General features: G+C 37.7%; 2 protein-coding genes across 2 annotated transcripts; one reads left to right on the top strand and one right to left on the bottom strand.

Annotated features, from left to right (window-relative positions):
• Positions 1–749: 749 nt before the first annotated feature.
• On the bottom strand, positions 750–6,977 carry LOC110050982 (neurexin-4-like). The gene is made up of 3 exons (XM_020756954.2): positions 4,556–6,977; positions 4,140–4,257; positions 750–3,376 (listed from the first exon to the last, which is right to left on the bottom strand). The coding sequence occupies exons 1-3, from the start codon at positions 4,904–4,906 to the stop codon at positions 2,763–2,765; spliced, it is 1,083 nt and encodes a 360-aa protein (XP_020612613.1). The 5' UTR covers positions 4,907–6,977; the 3' UTR covers positions 750–2,762.
• A 636-nt stretch (positions 6,978–7,613) lies between these two features.
• LOC110050989 (neurexin-4-like) lies at positions 7,614–14,234 on the top strand. Its single transcript, XM_020756963.2, has 3 exons — positions 7,614–8,174; positions 10,378–10,498; positions 12,567–14,234. The coding sequence occupies exons 1-3, from the start codon at positions 7,821–7,823 to the stop codon at positions 13,187–13,189; spliced, it is 1,098 nt and encodes a 365-aa protein (XP_020612622.2). The 5' UTR covers positions 7,614–7,820; the 3' UTR covers positions 13,190–14,234.
• The last annotated feature ends 286 nt before the right edge of the window (positions 14,235–14,520 follow it).

Raw genomic sequence — 14,520 nt, 5'->3', positions numbered from 1 at the left:
TGCTTTTATACAATAATTCAGAAGACACGCAAAATTTCCATGAGTTTCCTGGCACAATAAACCATAGCTGATTGACCAATCAGAGCGCGCATTCATTTGATTATTATATAACTGCGCAATATTCTACTTTCAAATCAAACCAATGTAACTTGATTGCTATATCATAACATTATTATATAATCACGATAATCGTTACTGCTTTAGTTTTAGTTTTAGTTTACAAAAGCTTTTGCAATACTGTATGTATTTATAGATGTGCAAATAAAGCTAGTTGTTGTTGTTGTTGCTTATGTAAACATTTTCTTTTGTTCCAATAAATTTGCATGTGTGCTGGCCATGTGAGTGAAAACGGCCTATCCCTAATTTCGTATTTCGGTACGAATTTGCCAAAAAAAAAAACCTGTCTAGCTACTAGATCATTTGAAAATTAGGCTAGACTGTTCACAACCCTTTTTTTTTTTCTATTTTTTTTTTTCTTAATTATTCGATCGTTGAACGGGCGGATAGAGTCGCGAGAGAACTGGACGGCAGCTCACTGAATTGGAGCAGTTAACGGGCTAGGGGGTGGGTACTGAGAAAAAGTTTTCGTTTGGCTGGCTTCGCTTGCCTCTCTGTTCGCATGCTTTCCCAGGCCAGAAAAGCCCTATTATCACAGACTTAGCAATCTACTTGTTTCAAGCCTAACATTTTTCTTTAGAAATTAAGAAAGTACGTGTTGACATGGTAAGACAAAAAGAATCGTAAAAACATTATCACGAGAGAAAAGACAACATTTATTTGTACTGTTATTTACAAGATTAATATGTAATAAATGAATTAAAAACCAGTACGCACAAGTCAGGTAAAATTATCTTAATAGAAATCCACTGAAGAAGTTGAGTCACTATTACTATGAATTGAGATTAATCGTGATCCATGCAGACATTTCATATGTGCTCTCTTAAAATCAATCGTCAGCTGCATTGGTAAACCTGAGGAATTTACAAAGTATCTTTATTCAACATCACACAAAATATCAAAAGATTATAAACGCTTCTTCGTCGGTACTTATAGCTCTATATAGATATGAGCTAGACTGCTGGCAGTCGGTTTTTTCTCTAACATGGGTCACTTACACGAGTGTTAAGCCATCCTGAACGCAAAAGGGCGGTATGGCCGCTAGCTGGTTCACTCTCTATTACCATATTTTAATTCTTTAACTCTTGGCATGCGAACACTCACTATGGATATCTGGGTCCAAAATTGTGGAACAGAATCCTCAGCAAATTAAGGTTGGCTACCAGTATTAATGTTTTTAAAACGAACATACGTATGATAAATCTGAAAAGAGGGATGCCGAAGCTGCAATCTATTCAACAACTAATTAATTAGGTTTTTGTACATGCTTTTATGGTAACTGACGAAACTAATGTAATAAACATACGTATAGGTAAAGGTAAAGTCTGCCACGAGCCAATTGGCCCATCAGGCTGTAGTCTATCCTGGTTTCTTATGCATGAAGCGATGGATTGGATGCTAGTCCGTCCCAGGGTTACCCCCAGCATTAAGATCATCGGTACCCATGCATTTATACAAATGGATGGAGAGAGGCACTGTGAGAGTAAAGTGTCTTACCCAAGAACACAGTCAGGGCTCGAACCCGGACCGCTCGATCCGGAGACGAGCGCACTAACCATGAGGCCACCGCGCCTTCCAAAACATACATATACGATCTGGCTAAAATTACACAGAGTAATAACTGAAGCCTTTCTAAACTGGTAGTCTAAATAAATATGTCTGATGAGCCAAAGCGTTTAGTTTTCCATATCTTACAATGAAAAATTAGACCAAAAAGTGCTTTAGTCAGATAATACGTCCTAAAGTTATAACTTACGCAGTATTGATATGAAGGTGTATTAATTGCAGTTGTACATGTATACTTCTGTAACGAAATTTTTAGGGCAACTACTCAACTACAAGAAAATATCACATATATAGCACAGCGAGTTGTTTCCGTGAATTTGAGAAAGTTTGAATAACACACTAAAGTACCAAAATGGAAAAAGAAAGAAATAAACATAAAAGAAAACAAAACAAAAAACTGGTACGGCTTTATCATAAACAATTATTGGATGAGGTTTTTGTGATATCCAGAATAATTAAGGTCGAGATAGGGGTTATCAGCCGAAGCCGAAGGATGAGGCTGATAACCCTTACAGAGACCTTGATTATTCTGGATATCACAAAACCGAATCTAATAATTGTTTTATTATACATTGAACGAAAAAAAATGGAAGTCATGTTTTTGCTTCTTCACTGACGCCAAGCAACACAAAGCGCGCGAACTTGACGTGATTACGTCAAGATGTGGTTTATTGATAACTGAGAGCTCCTCTCAATTTTAGCCTGTGGCCGAGATTGGAGTTCGGCAAAATTGACTTACATCTGAGATGTGAGCTGAAGTTTAATTAATAGCTGAGATGACGTCACAGGCGCTGATTTCGAAAATTCACTCTACGCTTTCGACCAACCAGAAAAGAGATAGCGAGTTCAATGTATAATAATTAAAGTAATTGGATGTGCCCTGTTACTGCTTGTTCGTTGAATAAACTTCTATGCAAGGAGCAAATTCTAAACTTCTAAACCTGGGCGGATTACCACTTTAAGCGTATGGCTCGATGACAATGTCACAATTTTTTCAATTTTCAATGTCACAAGTACACTCTGAGCAAACAATGTTCGCGAGTACTACAGAAACCAGTTACAAAGCCGCCGCGTGGATCTTAGATCTCTCCATAACACCTCAACCTTCCAAGCGTGTGATATCCTTTCTCGAACGACTCGCCAGTGTCTCCAAACCTTAACTGCATTACCGGAAGCTCGGACTTGTTTGTGAGTAAACCACTGTCCTCTCTCCAGACACGATCATTTTTGTCGCAATTGCATCCGTAGCTAGCGTCTGCACACGAGTTATTTAAGCCACATGCGCATTTATATGGAACTGAATCGACCCCACCCCAGTACGTCATTTTCCTTCCGTCACGTGACACCCACCAGCCATTCATGCTCCCATTAAAAAGGAGTATTGTGTGGTGACACTCGTACTTGATAAACTGCTCACAAGATGCCGATGAAGCTGTCAGACGTTCCAGTTGAAGTTGATCCGCCTCTGTGTATGTGACATTACGCAGATAACTACCTCGCTCTTCGAAGCCATTTACTAGCGTTCTGTTTTCACTGTCGTGACTGATGACTGTCACGCCAACTTTGTTCTTGTCAGTCATGTCACAGCCAACAGTGAAAGCTGTCACGCCTCCTTCTCCATCAGGATCGATGACGTAGGAACCACTTGGAGCCTTAGGATTGCAGAGTTTGATATCACTACAGGTTTTATTTCCTGCGAAACAATTAAAATTATAGAATCAAACCTCAAATGATGGAAACCAATTTGCGCATGTCCGTTTGTGAGGTTTTTTTTGGCTGCTCTATCCAAAATATCAATTTACGATAGAAGCCATTTTGAAACGCTTAGAAACAGCTTAAAGGCTGAGCAACAACTAAATAAACTATTCTTTTGATTTATAATTTGTTATTATTAGCCTGAATTGTAGTGAATCATGTAGTTTTTAAATTAATTTAGAATTATGGTTTTCTAAAGGGCCACGGGCAATTACTGGAGTATGGCGCTATATAAATAAATAAATAAATAAATAAATAAATATACATTTATACAGCGCCATTTTCCACTAATTGTCCATGGCGCTTTACAATACTTTAAAATTAAAATCCTAAGTTTAAAATCCTAAAATTAAAATCTTAACCCTTTAAAAACCCAAAATCCTAAATCCTAAGAGTTAAAATCCTAAGAATTAAATACGCTATGTAATACAATTAGGCTACAAATAAAAAGTAAAAACTACAAGTCAAATGCACGCTTAAAAAGATAAGTCTTAAGATTAGCCTTAAAAACTGCCTCTGATGATGAAAGTTTGATCTGGAGGGGTAGTTTGTTCCAGAGCCTTGGTGCCGCCTGTTCACTTACGCAAAGGGACCTACTGTAGTTACACAAAACTAGAAATAGCCGAAAACCATCTTGAATTATTGATTCTTGAATAAAATGCAATTACTAATGTTTTGCAAATGCTCTGGTTTGCTTATACCTCCAAGTTCACAGTTTGTTCCACAGAATCCCAGCTTACAGTGACAGCGATACGAATTCAACTCATATTCAGGGACACAGTCAGCACCGTTCTTGCAAGGATCGCTTTTACATGGAGACTGAAGTTAAAAAAAAGGACGAAAAGATTATCAAAAAGCTCTACATTTAGAGTACCTAGATGAGGTTTATTGATAACTGAGAGCTCCTCTCAATTTTAGCCTGTGGCCGAGATTTGAGTTCGGCAAAATTGACTTACATCTGAGATGTGGGCTGAAGTTTAATTAATAGCTGAGAAATCGTGCAAAATTTAAGTGATTTCTGGGACTGCAACATCCCTCAATCCAGACCCGCTATTTATTATGAAGCTTCAAGACTGGAACTTACTAAAGAGGGCAAAATAAATAATATGTATCTTACCGAGAGGCTGTAATGATGGAAGGTAGCATTAGCATGAAACTTTTTAGTTTCTCTGTACTTATCAGTGGCCAACAACTCACAGAGATAAAGACCTTTCGAGTCAGGATGCGCCGCCATGTTGAACGAATAACACTTTGGTTCAGCAGCACAAAGGAAAGTGCAATCAAACTGATCTTCCACCATGGACGATGTTACTTTCTTCACCCATAAGTAGTGGAATGGATTAGGCTTAAAATCGGCAACAGAAAAGTCGCCTGTTGGATTTCGATAAAGAGCACTACTTTCTGTAGCTAACATTATAGTTATTTGAGAAGAAATAAGGAAAATGAGCAGACATGAACGGTGCTTCATGGTGTGGCGACTCCTGCACGAAGATAATAAATTTAATTTTTTAAATTACTTATAAATATGTCTTAAGGTGTCAGTCATTGGGTTGTTTGTTTGCATGGTATATGGCATGGTCAGTTGCTACCTGCAACAGTAGATTGGCTGGATGCCAAGCTAATTATTAAGATGATTTTCGCAGAACATTCGAGCAATAATGGCAAAAATTAAGTTACCAAAAAAAAAACCTCATAGCATGGTAATGTTTTCAATTTAAAGTAAGAAGAACTTATCGAGGCTTAAGCTCTCAATTTGACACCGCAAGAGAAAATTGAACTTGAAGTTAGCCGTATGCTTTTGAAAAACACAATAACACACGCATTAAGCATTGTTACTAGGTCTGACATGCATCAACTTTTTCAAGAACGCTCGAGAATTTAATCGCGTGGCCACTTAGAGAAATCAACTAAAGTGAGATGTTTTAAATGGTATTCAGAAAGTTATACCGTGCCGTGAGATGTTTTAGGTGAGATGTTTTAAATAGTATTCAGAAAGTTACCGTGCGGACTTTGATCGGCATCTGTCTTAAATGGCGCAATTTCCACAGTCATTTAATATTCTGATCTGTCTGACATAAGCAAACTAATAGCATAATGTTTTGTTCAGAGAAAGCGGTTCTCCCCTATATTTTAACATCGAAGGACAAAATCTTGCGCATGAAATAAAACAGCATGGAAAAACAAAACAGAACTCCAAAATGCTGAGGAGTCGAAAATTATGTAATATTAGTATATTTTGCTTAACTATATCGCAGAATTTACCAGAGTACCAAATTACCTCAACATGTTTTAAACATGACAAAACAATAAATGTGCATTTTAATAAAAGACTTAAAAGCATATGTGAGTGCAATAGCTGTAAAATAATTAATAGAAATTCTTGTAAAGTACATATTTTCCCGTAGGATTATCACAAAATTTTCTTAAATAGCAATCTATTTACGTCAACATTTTTTTATGATTAAAATGCCTGAAAGTGTAGTTTAATAAAGCTAGAAGCCTTTATAACACAGCAAACTGCTCAAATTTATAAAGGGACATTCTGATTGACAGTTTCCAAGTGGTGAGGCTATGAATTATGCGATGCGAACAGATATAACTGGCCCTAGAGTGACCTGCTAAAAATTTCCCGTTTAAAAAGTCTTACCACAGAGGACGTTTTTTAAGCTCATGTTGATAAAAAAAAGCTCGACCAAAATTTTTTTCTAATAGAAGTCTCGCGGTTATGCACTTAGTCACACGTGATAACTCATATTCTGTCAAACTTGCCGAATCACCAACCGCAAAGCAAATTATGAACGACGGTCAAGTTTAATTAACAGATCCTTTCACGGGGTAAATTTAGACAGGTTTCAAGGTTTCTTAAACAGGCACACTCTTATCAATACACGACAAATTGCGTAATTTTGAATAACTGACCTACAGAACTTGTAATATATTAAATATGATGAACTTTCAAAACTGAAATATGGCTTTAAAATCAAATTTACTCATAGCGGTTGCATTCTCTTTGAGCAGTCGAGGAGATTTTTCTACCCTTAAAAGTTAAGATGGAGGTAGCGCCCCAATTACAAGTAAAATATTGAACCGAAACCTGAGTTCTGGCTCGCTTTTTAGTATTTAAACGAGAAACAGGATACATTTGGTCTTTTCGTCACGAAAACTTTAACAACGCTCTTAAAAACGTACAGAAAAGTTCTAACGTAAACATCTTCAAACCAAACATAAACTATGTTGTTAGCACAGGAACAAATATTTCAAAAATATGGCTTTCCTTGTACTTTATGGGCCTTGTAAGGTCCGCATGGTATAGTGGTAAACCGTGCTACCGCCATCTTTTCTCCTACGGCGGATTACGTCGAGTCGAAGCGAGGTGGACCAAAAAAATATTTTAAAAAATTGTGAAAATCTTCACCCCGGTCTCGTTCTGATGCCACGCTGTGCCTCGCAACCACGGATCCTTTTGGATTACCAATATTTATTTCAATTGCTCTGATGCTGTCGTTCGTAGGCACTGAAATGGTTGAAAACCGGAAACACCTGCTGGATGCGGTCCAGTTACGCAACAAATAAAAAACACTGATTCTCGTAAGGGTCGTTACGATCGCTGGAAAGTGGTTTCCGTATTAAAAAATAAACAATTAACCTGTTTTTTGAAGCGATAGTAGCTATCATGTGGAAACCAATCGATCTTTACAGTGAAATTTCAAAAATATATCAAACGTCTTAGAAGGTGTTTACATTCATACGATCTAACTACTTAATTGAATTTTTAATCAATAATTTACTGAAGACCCCTTGGCAACAACAGTGAAAACATTTATACACAAGCACAAAAAAATCGTGCGGGGAAACAATTATACCAGGGTCATGGCGTAATGTTTGCTATTTTTAAGAGAAACATCGATATCTGTTTTTGCTTTGCGGCCAATGCATCTCCATCTCACACCAACCCATCTACGAAGGCACCAATTAAAGAAAATAATTGGGGAATTAATATCAGCGCATTCTTGCATGTTGTTTTTGGAAAACACATTAATATATTTATAATCCCGGAGTGGTTGATGATTATATGTACGATAAGGTGGACATAATTAAATGTTTAATCATTAATAGAGCAACGTTCGGAACATTGTCACCACCTATACACTCACAAAATTATGTAAGACGACCAAACCACGATGCTTTAACAGTTGCATTGATAATGTAATTTTTTTTTTCTAGGATGGAGAGAAGAAAGTCGACGTCCAAGTCTAAGGGTCCAAGTCTAGGGTCAGTAACAATGATTCACAGCTTGATTCCAACTTGCATGCTTATTGGTTTATTAGTTCCTGCCTCTGTTTAGCAAACTTACAATCTTCCTCTATACGTTTCCAGCCAGGATGGATCTTGTTGCGATTATTTTCTTGAGCGTCTTTCTCGTCTCTCAAACGTTTGCCTCATCTCAGCCTAGCACCCTTATTTTTCGTCATCAACAATTCGACAGTTACCAAGAAAGCTTCAAACCCGATCTTTTCCACCACTTATCAACGACAACAATTGCATATTCTTATGTTATGGATACATTTGACTGTGTCTTTAAATGTATGAGAGAAACGGAGTGTTATTCGTTTAACTTCGCGGCATATAGAGACTCTCACGGTCTTTATCTGTGTGAGCTGTTGGCCATTGACAAATACAGAGCCACTGAAAGTGACCTTCAGGAAAACACCACCTTCCATCATTTCAGCCCGTTGGTAAGTGAAACCACTGTCAGTGTTTAACCCATATTGTTTAAGTCTCTGTGTTAAATTTAGAAAATTGAAGAAAGAACTTAAGATGATTTCCGCACAACATTCGAGCAATAATATAATGGCAAAAATTAAGTCACCAAAAAACCTCATGGCATGGTAATATGTTGAGTACAGTTAAGAAGAACTTATCGAGACTTAAGCTCTCAAGCTGACCCCGTGAGGGAAAGTTGAACTTGAAGTTATCCATATTTCAATTAAAACAGACGTTTTGCGTTATTTAAAAACACAATAACACTTGCTTTAAGCATTTTTACGAGGTTTGATATTAACTTTCTCGAGAATGCTTGAGAATTTAATCGCGGGGCCACTTAGAGAAATGAACTAAAGTGAGATGTTTTAAATAGTATTCCAAACGTTACCGTGCTATGAGTAGATTTTTAGTAAATAGTTTTTGTCAAAACTTCCAACACTTTACAACAAGAAAATTATTTTATAAAAAGTTTTCAGATTATGATGTTTCAAATGCGTCTTTCTTCAAACTTGATGCAAACTAATTACTAACATTTATTAGTTTATTAGTTGAAACTATCTTGAACTAAATCGGTAACTGAATTTAAACTGTTGAATATGCTTCCATTTCATTAACGTATATAATAATAAATGTTGTTTTATAGCTGAAGTCTAGCTAAATCTAACGCGCGCTCCCATTGGTTGATTAAGGATACGTGGCTATGGTTAAATCTAAATGTTGCCCGCTCTCCTGTCTAACCAGAGGTTGCTTGGTTACTTTACACCCTTGAAACTCCAGCTAAATAACAAAACGCTTAATAACTGGTCCCTTTGGGTAACAGGTGGTTATGTTTTCCCTCGAATCTCGATGTCAGTCCCTCAACTTCATCCTGGGGAAACTTCGAGATTCTCAGGAAAACAAAACTAATTCCCTCAGGATAAATAATTGTCATCTAGTTATGAAACATAACTGACTAATGCCGTGTTTTTACGAGAGAGGTTTACTACGGTTACTGCTTACCGAAGTTTCGTAACTAAACCGCAGTTATTAGAGAAGCTGTTTACACGAAACTAATTAACTAAAGTAAGCCGCATACAACGGATGGTTTGGGGTTTTCTCGGAAAGCAAGTGCTGCAATGTTGCACAGAAACTACTGGAAAATTATAAAATTTCTTACTTTACTCCAACGCCGAACGCGAGTCGTTGTCAATTTGCTTGGGGTGATGTCGAGCCAAACTCTCCTTAAATGTAATGCTTTTTAGATGAATAGTGGAAAGAAAATTTTGATATCTCGGGGCTACTGAACTTCTCACAGAAAGGAAACGCTTACGGCACTTGACAATGAACTGGAAACAGCAGTTTGGGATTTCTTTGCCTAAACATGAGTTTATTTAGTTTTTTTTTGCCCGTTGACTTGAAACCTACTTACATTAGGAGGAATCTTTGTCTATTTTTCTCTTCTTTACGCGCTGAACGCGTGAACACTTGCTGTCAAGATGTTGCGACAACGTCTGCTTTTCCTCGGTTACCCCGTCGGTTACTAAGCTAAACCATGTCTGATGAGGCGCTCAATTGTCGACAAGCCTAGGTTGGCTTACTTTTGATTTTTCCGCCATTTACCGAGGTTTGTTACAGTGTTTACACGATTAAAAATTTTACTTCACTAAAGTTAAAACAAAACCAAGGTGCACAGAAGCGCAGGCACAACATAATGGCCATAATGGAATGATAAGCGCTGAGTTGGATTTGGGATTCCTTCGTAACTGTAAATCTTATTCTTGATCTTTCAGACGGTTTTTGTGTTTTTTCTTACCTGCTAAGACAAACAGGCATAATGTTTTGGCCATCACGAGGCTTTTACTGAATAATATCACGATCACTAAGAAAATCATTTCTTTAAATTTGCTAAGTGGGCCTGATAATATCGGGTTTTTTCAAAGCAACGTTGCCACAATGGTCAATGGAGAATCAATCTATTGAAGACGCTAAAAAGCCAGAAAACTCTTCAAATATCTCTTATTTTTGTTTTGAAATTAAAGCTATTTTGAATCACTCAGGCTAAAATTTTCAAACTTTTCATGCAGTAGAAGGAGTTGAGGAAGAAGATCCAGGCACGTCGATGTTACCAGGGTCCGCCATTTTGGAAAATTGCTCACTTGTCATTAAACTATTGACGATTTATTTTAAATTCCACAGTTTCTATGCCACATCAGCAACCCGTGTCACAACAATGTGGACTGTGTTCATAACTTTGAACAAAAGACTTATCAATGTGATTGCCAGCCAGGATTTGCTGGCCTTTTCTGTGAACGAACTGGTAAGTTTAAAAGTTTTTCTTTAGTTTCTTGCAAACTAATCTTGTAAACTGCGAGGTTTATGCCCTCATCTTTCCATAAGTTGGATTTTTCTTGATTAAATCGGTAATAACTTGCCTCAAATGTAATAACTGGCTCCAAATGTAATAACAGTTGGCCTCAAATGTAATAACTGGCTCCAAATGTAATAACAGTTGGCCTCAAATGTAATAACTGGCTCCAAATGTTATAACAGTAGGCCTCAAATGTAATAACTGGCGAACAAGTAAACAATACGTTTTATTTGCGATAAACTGAGTCTGCAAACATATTTTAGGTGTCATTTGTCACGTGACCTCGAAAAGTCAGTTTTTCTAATCAACTGGATAGATAAAGACCAAACTTGGACATAATGATCAATTACTGAAAATAAGCAAGTTCATGTGCCAGTATTTGATGATGTCATCAGTCGCGTGACCGTCAGTAATTGAAATTTGGCATTTTTGGTGATGTCAATAGTCATGGAAAATTTTATACAGCTCGGCTATTTCTGCATATTGCAGCCAGACTGCCGAAAGCTGTCAAAGCTTTCATGCTGTTTGCGACATATTTCTTTTGAGCGTGTGCAGAACGCAAACGTTTCATCGAGGGGTAAAAAAAAAACGTCACACTTCTCGTTTTAAGGACCTTTCTTTTGGTGGTTTCTGGTCGTTTTCAATCCTTTCTTGTATGTTCTTTTGTAATGGAAAAAACCGAAGGAAGCGACAGTTTTAATAAATAATAGAGTAGGGTAACTTTTGTTCAATTTTAGCGAAAATAATTCTCAAATTCGGTATTAGGTGGATCGAGGCATGCGTTATCGAAAGTCATCCTACTCAGTTTTCATCATTTTCTGGCGTAAAAGTAGATGGCGTTCCTCTCATGGGCAGTTTTGGTCGGTTTAGGGAATCGGTTAAAGAGTGCCGGTATTGTAGTCAGTGTACTTATTTTTAAACGGATTGTGTCATTTTAGCAGGGTTTTCAAGCATAGCCTAGACTTACAGAAAAGACTGGCTCAAGCTTAACGCAAAACTTAAACGCTTAGACGTCTAGACTTACCTTGCTGATTAGCACATAACATCTCTTCTTGGCGGTAGTGAAAAAGTGTATGATGCGTAATGATAAAAAAACAAAGAATGACCCTAATCTCGTATTTTATTGTCCAAACAAAACTGACCCGGCCCTCTGAACCTGAAATGCCGTGACAAGATAAAGAGTACAAACACAACAAAAGTAGCCGAACTGGATTGATTATATTAACGTGGAAAAAAAAAAAAAAAAAAAAAAAAGGAAGAAAGAAAACATGTGCGTCCTTTGTATCTAACTACAACAGTGAAAGAGTCGAGGTATGCTAATTTTCTCGACTCTATGCATACGGTTGTGGTTCTAGCTTAAGCCATGCCTGGTGCCATTTTGGAGATCTTATTATTTGCTGCAAGCGTACAACAGGACCACTTCCTCTCCCCTTTAGCATTATGATTTTCCTCACGCTGATAGTCATAGGGTGATCAGGGAGCTCTGATATATATATATTACACTTGTGGCCTCAACATTGTTTACTTGTTCGCCAGTTATTACATTTGAGGCCAACTGTTATAACATTTGGAGCTAGTCATTACATTTGAGGCCAACTTTTATTACATTTGGAGCCAGTTATTACATTTGAGGCCAATTATTACACTTGTGGCCTCAACATACGGTACTCAAGCTATGCTTGTAAAATACGATAGCCAAACGCTTCGATAAATATACTTCGTTAAATCAACTATATGGTGTCCATTTAAAATTTTTGTTGCATGCACACGGATCCACAGACTACAAACTTTTTAAAAACCCCAGATCAATGAGAAAAGAAGTGCTAGAATTTTTTCCAGTGCTCTTTAACTTAATCAACAGTGAAAGGTCTTTAACGCCGGGCTTGTGGCACCATGCATAGATAGCTTGTTACAATTTAGTTTTTAGCGGTACATGTTTTGAACCTGTGAATGAATCTTACAAATGTTGCTTTATTTTAGCAATATATTTGACGTTCGTTTATGTTACTCTGTTCAGGAAAAACCTGCAGTGACATAAAGTCTCACAGCTCACAAGCTGTCAGTGCTTCTTACGTCATCGATCCCGATGGAGAAGGGGGGTACGAGCCGTTTACCGTGTACTGTGACATGACAGACAAGAATGAAGTTGGCGTGACAGTTGTCAGCCATGACAGCGAAGCTAGAACGCTGGTCGATGGATATGAGAGTAAGGGCAGCTATGAGCGTCGTGTTCACTACATCTCATCTGGCTTGACTGGTGTTGAACAACTTGCTGGCCTGGCAGATGCCTCCGCACACTGCGAACAGTTTATCAAGTACGAATGCCTCCATAATGGTATTTTCTTCAATGGCAACAAATATGGCTGGTGGATGTCACGCATTCACGAGGAAATGAACTACTGGGGAGGAGCCACACCAGCTGATAACTACAAGTGCGCATGCGGGTTGACAAAATCATGCGCAGATCCAAGCTATGGATGCAATTGTGACGCCAATGACAATGTATGGCGAGAGGATAGCGGTTTTCTCACTGAAAAATCCGACCTACCGGTGTTGACGCTGCAGTTTGGAGACACTGGATCATCCAACGAGAAAGGTTACCACACACTTGGAAAATTCAAGTGTTATGGCTATGCTTGAAAAGTGTGTGACTTTGCAAGGTATAGGTGGACCCAAACAAACACTACCAGTGTTGTAGCTGAGGTTTGGAGGCAATGGAAGTGCCAGTGCGAGAGGTTACCACACACTTGGAAAATTTAAGCGTTATGGCAACGCTTGAACAGTGAAAATAAGCCTAGCGTAATTCTCTTTTGCTATGCATGTAATCCACTGTACACAGACAGAGTTAAAACTTTCCTTTTCTTAAAAACTGCTCGGTACCGTGAAGGTACTTGAGTGAGTGCTGAAAAGACGTTTTCACTTTCATTTCAATTTTTTTCTGTCCCGAGCCGCACGTTAATATCCTGGCCTGGTTGCTTTTGCAATCACCTCGGCTTCTTAATTTTACTCTTTCCTACCATCTTGCGTATAGTAAATAGCCGGAATAATCTGTGAAAAAGTCTAGGACCCCATGTAAAAAGAGATCACCGAATTTGTTAAAAGTACATGTTATATCTAAGTAAGGCTAAAAGTGAGTGTAAAGAGTAAAACTATATAAAGCTGGACTTAGAGTACTCATAACTCCATGAAATACCACTTAGCTCTAGCCTTAAACAAATTACATTCGTAGCACTACGAGTTTCTACTGGAAGCCTAACCCGTGTTTGGGGCCTCACCATAAGCCATCAGCACTACATCATTCCACGGAAAGGTCCCACCGGCTTTTGAGAGACATTTCTTAACTTGAGGCACAATTCTAAAACCCAGAGAAGCCAATAAAAGAATCAAATGAAGAGAGCCATTTACACACTTTGCATTAACTTGCGCTGCAGTGCAAATCAAAGCGGGCGCACCAATAATTTTCTCAGTCATATAAGAAATGAGTAACTCTGTGAAAGCTAGAGCAACTAAGCATTTACACCGGCCACTCATGATGTTTGAAAATTCTTTCAAATTACACTCGCACATACACTAATTAAATATGTATAGATGCACTTACCATTTGTAGTAGAGTATTGTGGGTTTTGTAGAAATCTCTTCTCCTTCACACAAGCTGTTGAAACTTAATTAAATAAGTTAAAAGATTATTACATGTTATAATCTGTTAATAATAAGTTAGCTGGCATGAATCTTGGTGGAACGTCAGAGTTTCATAAAATTATGGCCAAAGTTTTATTTTGCGGATTGGCCTTATTGTTGGACAATCTAAGAGATCGAATGATAGACGGGATGCAAGAACTCCAATTAAGTCGCGTGAACACTTAAGTTTTGTAAAATTTCGGATTTTTCGAAACGCACTGGTCAAACTATTAGTTCCTTAGATTTCAGCTCCATATTTTCCAGAATTTTGCATCAAATGGATCACATCTCTT

This window comes from Orbicella faveolata, unplaced genomic scaffold (genome assembly GCF_042242905.1).
Source record: "Orbicella faveolata isolate gen_17 unplaced genomic scaffold, um_ofav_v1 contig_46, whole genome shotgun sequence".
Lineage (NCBI taxonomy): Eukaryota > Metazoa > Cnidaria > Anthozoa > Scleractinia > Merulinidae > Orbicella > Orbicella faveolata.
The sequence above is the reverse complement of the archived record's forward strand: the minus strand, read 5'-3'. Positions and strand labels throughout refer to the sequence as shown.

What these genes read in the sequence shown, in the direction of transcription:
- LOC110050982 (XM_020756954.2), bottom strand. Translation starts at nt 4,906, where the DNA reads ATGAAGCACCGTTCATGTCTGCTCATTTTCCTTATTTCTTCTCAAATA. An exon ending in TCCATCATTACAGCCTCTCG is followed by an intron (nt 4,258 to 4,555) that starts GTAAGATACATA and finishes TTTTAACTTCAG; the next exon opens with TCTCCATGTAAAAGCGATCC. An exon ending in AACAAACTGTGAACTTGGAG is followed by an intron (nt 3,377 to 4,139) that starts GTATAAGCAAAC and finishes ATTGTTTCGCAG; the next exon opens with GAAATAAAACCTGTAGTGAT.
- LOC110050989 (XM_020756963.2), top strand. Translation starts at nt 7,821, where the DNA reads ATGGATCTTGTTGCGATTATTTTCTTGAGCGTCTTTCTCGTCTCTCAA. An exon ending in TCCATCATTTCAGCCCGTTG is followed by an intron (nt 8,175 to 10,377) that starts GTAAGTGAAACC and finishes TAAATTCCACAG; the next exon opens with TTTCTATGCCACATCAGCAA. An exon ending in CCTTTTCTGTGAACGAACTG is followed by an intron (nt 10,499 to 12,566) that starts GTAAGTTTAAAA and finishes TACTCTGTTCAG; the next exon opens with GAAAAACCTGCAGTGACATA.